A 6,618-nucleotide genomic window follows, 5' to 3' on the forward strand; every position below is an offset into this window, starting at 1 on the left:
GGGGCTGAACCTGGACGAGTGTTCGATGTACGAGGACATTTCCCGGGGGGTCCAACCCACCTACCAGGATGTGAGGACCCTCCCCGGCGACTCCCAGCTGGAAAAGCCCTGAGGGACCCCCCGAAAAAGGGGGGTGGGACCCACCGGGAAGGGGTTTGGGACCCCCTGGCTCTGCTTGGCCCCCCCGATGCTCTGCTCTGGTGACAAAAGGCTGTGCTGACCCCCCCCAAAATAAAGCTGCTGCACTGCTGGATGGGTTCTGTGGGTTTTGGGGGGTTAGTTACTCATGTCAGTGCACAAACACCCCACAGATTGTGCCAGGAAGACACTGAGAACACACAGCCCTTTGAAATGGGATTTAGAGCAGTCAAGCTATTCCAGAGACAGGGGAATTGGTGTGGAACTAGAGTAGGGATGAAAAGCTGACACATGGATCCCCAGTGCTGGGGCACCTTTCTGTGGGTGCTGCAGGTGCTGGGCAAGGCTCACACAGCCCTTCCATAACACCCCCTCTTCCTGAGCCAAAATTGGCATTCTCCAGCCGGGCACAGTATCTGTTGGATTCAACCCGGGGGCGTTTTAATTTCCAGATATAACAACATCCTTTCCTTTAGTAAAGTCTCTGTTATTTCATAATTGAAGAGGTTTCTGTTTCCACTACACGTTTATCAAATGGAAGCAAAGAGAATGCCTGATACACAGCCCATCCTGAGACGTGGTTGGGCTGACAGCTGAGCTCTGTGAGCACCTTGAACCAGAATTTCAGCTCCTCTGTGAGCACCTGAGGGACAAAAAGCAGGGCTAATTTATCACCCATCAATCTACCAAAGTGTATAACCCCAGCCATGAGGGAACAACCTCATGGAGCAGACAAGGAGGAGCAACCCTTTGCTCCTTTTATGTAGGGGACTCAGCAGCAGGACTGGGTGACCAGAAGAAAATTTNCCTTGAACCAGAATTTCAGCTCCTCTGTGAGCACCTGAGGGACAAAAAGCAGGGCTAATTTATCACCCATCAATCTACCAAAGTGTATAACCCCAGCCATGAGGGAACAACCTGACGGAGCAGACAAGGAGGAGCGAGCCTTTGCTCCTTTTAATGTAGGGCACTCAGCAGCAGGACTGAGTGACCAGAAGAAAATTTTTGGAAGTTTCTGCAGCTTGCTTTTGATCTCCCAAGGAAATTGTAGCTGGCTGGTAACGCTGTCATGTAAAAAAAAAAAACCAAAACTAATGCATAAATTTAAGGTGTTGAATATTTGTAATCTGTCAGATTTCATTTTGTCTTCAACGTGGCACCAAGGCTGTGGTCTTGCCCCAGTCTGCTTAGTTTGCAGTTAAATTCATCAGCTAATTGTGTTTAATGTCCTTTAGAGTATGAGTTCCTGCTGCTGTCACCTTTGGGGTGTGGTCCAGGTGGAGGGTTTGCAGCCTTTTGTCAGGGAAATGTCCCACTGAGACAAGGACACCACAGCCTCAGCCAAGAGGGCAAGCTGGGATCACCACCCTTCTGGTAGGGGAACAAATGAAGGTTTCTGGCAGCAAAAACAGGTTGTTTGTATCTGATTAAAGCTTGAGAAAAGCCATGAAATATGAGTGTGATAACCTTGGTATTACAGTTTGTGAAAGGCCATCCAGCCCTTCCCATTACACCAGTCAGAACTTCCCCTCATTTCACACTCCTAAATAAAAAAACCAAAATCACTCACTTTGTGACAACTATGTAATTGTGGTGTGGATACTGATATCACACTTGTAGGGTGAAGTGGAAGAGAAATATCTCACTCTAGTGTTTTTCCTGTAATCATGCATGATTTGCTCTGTTTTTCCCTAGCTTTCAATATCCAGGTTAACGTTGGTGTCCTGCTCACATACCCCATCCTGATCTCCATCGGCACAGTGCTCAGCGTCCCTGGAAATGCAGGTACCACGGCTGGTGGTGGAAAAATAACCCCACGGGCACACAGACAGCACAAGCAGTTTATTGTCCAAATACTCAAAATCTGTTGTCACCAGGGCAGGGGGTATACGTGGAAATTTATTCCAGAGTCCTGTCTTGTTGAATAGCCTCTGCCTCTGCTCTCCCACCCTCTCAGCCTCGCCGCTCCTGGGATTTGAGCATGTTTTCAAAGAAACATCTATTTTTAGGGGGATGCAGGTCAGAGCTGCAGAACAGTCAGTACCTGAAGGAGGCTGCCCAAGGGCTCAGGTGCCCTCTTGGTGCTGGTTGTGGGTCTGGGAGGCACCGACTCCAGCTCTCTGACCCACGTGCTGCTCTCTCCCAGTCCCTGGTCTGTGCAGCCCAAGGAAACATTCTGCTGGTGCAAACTGTTGAAGATAAAGAGTTACCATAAAGTGCCTTCCCTCTCAGAGAAGAAGTCACAGAATCATAGATTCATTAAGGTTGGAAAAGACCTCCAAAATCTCCAAGGAGATTGGAGGTTGGACCTCCAAGTCAAACCTTCAACAAAATACCCCCATGGCCACTTAATCATATAGTGAAGTGCCACGTCTACTCACTTTTGGAACACTTTCAGGGATGGTGATTCCACCACTTCCTTGGGGAGCCTGTTTCAGTCCTTAGCCATTCTTTCAATTAATAAATATTTCCTAATATCCAACCTGAGGCCATTTCCACTTGTTCTGTCACTCGTTACCTGAGAGGCAAACACCTACCTGCCTACAACCTCCTCTCAGGGAGTCATAGAGAGTGAGAAGGTCACCCTGAGCCTCCTTTTCTCCAGGCTGAGCCCCCCCAGCTCCCTCAGCTGCTCCTCATAGACCCTTTCACATGGAAACCTTGAGGCTTGGATCCCACAAGGCTTCCTCAGAGCCTGCATGAGGTGGTGAGGGATGGAAGAGATGTGGCACTTCCAGTGCTGTGCTATCAGGTCAAAGCTGTTCTCTGAACTAAGGGTGCTGCTCGCTCTGAAGATCTGAGAACTGCATGGCCACTGTCACAGCCAGAGTGCAGCACATGGGTCACAGAGACGTGCCAGGCTGCTCTGATGCCATCATCCATATGTTGGAAATCAGAGACAAGGAAAAAACTAACAAAGGCAATTCAGCAATTGTGCTGAAACTCTCTCTGTCTGGGAAAAAGATAACAAAAAGACTGAAAATGCGGATTAATTAGCATGTGAAGCGAGCAATCAATAACCAATAGAAGATAGAATACTAATTAATGAAGAGGATTATGAAATTTATAGCCAATGAGCATTAATTCCTTTGTTTGCTAAAAATGCATAAAATAGTGAAAAGTATTGAAAGTGGGTGTGTGTGTCTGGTGGAGTGACCCCACAAGCACCCTGATAATAATGGTAATAGATTATTATTAAAGTATATAAATGCATAGAAATAACAAGGTAATAAAGTAATGCCTGCTTTCCAATACTAAAAAAATAGCTACAGAGCTTGATTTGTCCTGGTTTTGTTGACACATCCCACTGCTGGTTTGATGTTGTTGCTGTTGTTCTTGTTTCCTTCCCCGCAGCCGTGGATCTGGTGAAGCACAAAATGATCTTCAGCGTGGTGAGGTTGGGAGCCACCATCATCATCTGCATCGGGTTCCTGCTCATGCTGCTCCCCGAGGAATGGGACGAGATAACCCTGAGGTTCATCAACAGCCTGAAGGAGCAGAAGAGTGAGGATCACGCCGACGAGATCCCAGAGTCCAGCGTACACACGAGGAGCAGGAGCAGAGCTAACGGGACAGTGTCTGTACCACTGGCTTAGGGCTGGGGGACCTCCCCTGCACGCAGGTGTATATTCTGTGGATACAGCTGAAATCCCCTCACCACCTGTATGCTTAAAAAAAAATGACATTTAACCTGAACAAGGGATGGACTGTAAGATAAGAGAAATACATCTATAATAAATGTTTACATTTATACACTTATCGAGGAATGGGTGTAAATAACTACAATAAAATGTTTTGTAATAAAAAAGACATTTCTGCTGGCGTCTCAGTGAAGTGGTGGGTTTAAAATGTGGATCAAGTTTACACCATTTATCTCCTTTTGCTTTTGCCTTGAGAGGCATTCTCAAGGATACAAATCTTGGATATTTCCAGCCAAATCTCAGAATTGAACATCTCGACTTGCCTTCAATAAGGTGACCTTTCAGCAAGGTACTAGGTTTGGAAAACCATTTCAAACCTCTCCTGGCATTTTTGAGAATTCATTTGTGAAAGACCCTGATGTTCTCGTTTGCATTTGGAATTATTATCAGAAAATATCAGCAAAACATGAAGCCTCCATCCCAAACCATGCTGAGCTGTGCCTCTTTCTAACACCACCCTTCTAGAATTGGTGCTGGGATTTGGAAAAGCCAAAAATGATTTTATTCATCTCTTTTTCCCCCAGAAAAGCTGCACTCCCAGCTGCACGACAAGCTTCTCAGGAGACATGGAACACCCCAGATTGCCAGTGTCCTTGGGAAATTCCTATTTTCAGTTCCTATTTTCTAGGGCTTTGGGACAAACCAATATTTTTCTTAACCTCCACTGTGGAAAAGTCTTTCAAAAGCCAAAACAAATCAAACAACCTTCCAGTCTCTTCCCTAAGCCTATTGCTGTGTAATTTAGGCTGGTTTACAGCATTCCTAGGACTGACCATGCAAGACTGTCTTTATTTGAGAGCACTTGATATGCAGACAAGCATTTTTTTCCCTTTTCTTTTTTATTTTTAAAGGGATAATAGAAACAACTGGAAAGTATCACAGGTTGCTGAACTCTGCTGGCTCTACTGCCCACAGTTTGTAAGTTTACTTAGCAGCTAGAAGGAGTTTTTTTGCTTGTGGGTATTTTTTTTTATATCAATAATGTTTCTGCCAGGAAAAAATAGTCATGTAAATAGTAACAAAGGCACTTTTAGATTTTATTCTTCCCTTTGAGGTCTTTATTTTATCCTTTAACGTCCATGTCCAAACTGTTCCTTGCAACGAGCAGAGCTGATAAAATACTTGTGTATATTTAAAAAACCCACAGCTGGGCTCCTTTATCACATGACTGAAGAATTAGGGCTGTAGAAACCAACCCAAACCAACTGCTACCTGTGCATTAAACCCAGAAGTGTAAGGTTTGGGTACACTTTTACAGCTCCTTGTCTGCTGCTTTTGAAAGGAGCTAGACATAGAAAAATATCCTAAAAAAGTGAAGTCTATGGAACAGGAGATACTGATGGTAAAACACCGATGGGCTGAGAGCACACAACATATGGCAGCTTGGACACTACCTCAAGTTGGTTTTGGAGTTGATATATTCATTTACATTACTAGATTAGGGGATGTGTTTTACTGAAATTTTAGCTCCTGCCAAACTGAACACACGGGAAAAACAAAACTTTCATTCAGTATGCACTGATGAGGACTTTTGGCAAGCAGACTCATAGAAGCATCTTCAGGCACAGGACTGGATCCTTCAGGAACGTCACTGAACTTGAAAGCACCCACCGGAGTGTCCCTAGGATGAGTGGGAAGGCCTTAGAAAGGCTGGAGCACTCACTCTCTCAACTCCAAATCATCCAATACAGATTTGGCTTTGTATTTTTGAGCCCTTCAAAGCTTTCCTGGCCAGTTAGCTCCCTGCAGCAGAGGAAGGATCAGTGTTTTTGCAATATCCTCCCTTGTTTGGGGTGCTTTTGGAAGACTGAGGGAACTTTTGTTCCTTGAGGGCTTTTATCCCTTACCAGAATTATTCTATTCTTATCCCTTAATAGAAAACCCTTTGCAAACCAAACAATGCCAGGGTTTTTTGCTTCTGTTTAGTTTTTGAAATTGACTCTCAATGGACCATTTGAAGGCAAATGAGTTGCTGCTGATTTCAGTGCAGCTGCGACTAAAGGGGTCAGAGCAGCATTCGTGCCCTTGCCCACACATTGTGTCACAACCCCTCTGTTTAGATGGCCACCAACCAAGACTTCTCCCAAGGAGGCCATGCCAGCTTCTGTGGAGGCCCCGTGCCCTTCCCACTGCTGCTGTGTTGGCAGCCGAGGGGGTTCTTTCTGCTGCCACAAGCAGGCACAGGAGGGGAGTGTTTACTCCTTTTTGGAACCGTTCCTAAAGTTCACGTCCAGCTGTCTCAGATGCTTTAGGGATCGGATTCCTTCCAACCTGGGGCAGGTTGACCAGGTTGGGGGAGGCCCCAGGGCCCGTGTCCGTGTGTCACAGGGCCCTTTGTGACATGGTGGCCGTCGCCAATGGGATGGGACAGGGCAGGGTGTCCAAGGGCCCTTTATGACACATCCTGATATAGGTGTTGGGCGGCAACGCGGCCGCGCCACAGTGCTCGGAGCACGCGTCTGGTCAGGACGGGACTGAGCGGGGCTGTGAGGAGTCTCCTCGCAGCCAACTCATTCGTTGCTGACCGGAAGCGATTCTGAGAGTTTTTTTTTGAGCAAGTTCCCTTGAGGCCACACCACAGGAGTTGGTGACCCGGAGGTTTTTCCGAGGCATCCCCACTCCCTGTGGGAGTGGCCCTCGAGGCCAGGCCACAGGCCTTGGTGACCCAGAGCTTTTCTGGGCATCACCAGTGCTTGTGGAAGGTGCCTACGAGGCCAGACCACGGGACTTGGTCACCTGCAGTCCCTGTGGAAGGTGCCCTCGAGGCCATTTTGTGAGA

General features: G+C 46.8%; 1 protein-coding gene across 1 annotated transcript; it reads left to right on the top strand.

Annotated features, from left to right (window-relative positions):
- Positions 1–1,833: 1,833 nt before the first annotated feature.
- On the top strand, positions 1,834–3,734 carry LOC103767555 (solute carrier family 35 member F4; the record flags this gene model as incomplete). The annotated part of the gene is made up of 2 exons (XM_029963326.1): positions 1,834–1,923; positions 3,493–3,734. Coding segments are annotated over 2 exons (332 nt in total), but the record flags the coding sequence as incomplete, so codon positions are not given.
- Between the last annotated feature and the right edge of the window lie 2,884 nt (positions 3,735–6,618).

The sequence above is a fragment of the Manacus vitellinus genome, unplaced genomic scaffold, assembly GCF_001715985.3.
Source record: "Manacus vitellinus isolate BGI_N305 unplaced genomic scaffold, ASM171598v3 scaffold_598_pilon, whole genome shotgun sequence".
Taxonomy (NCBI): Eukaryota; Metazoa; Chordata; class Aves; order Passeriformes; family Pipridae; genus Manacus; species Manacus vitellinus.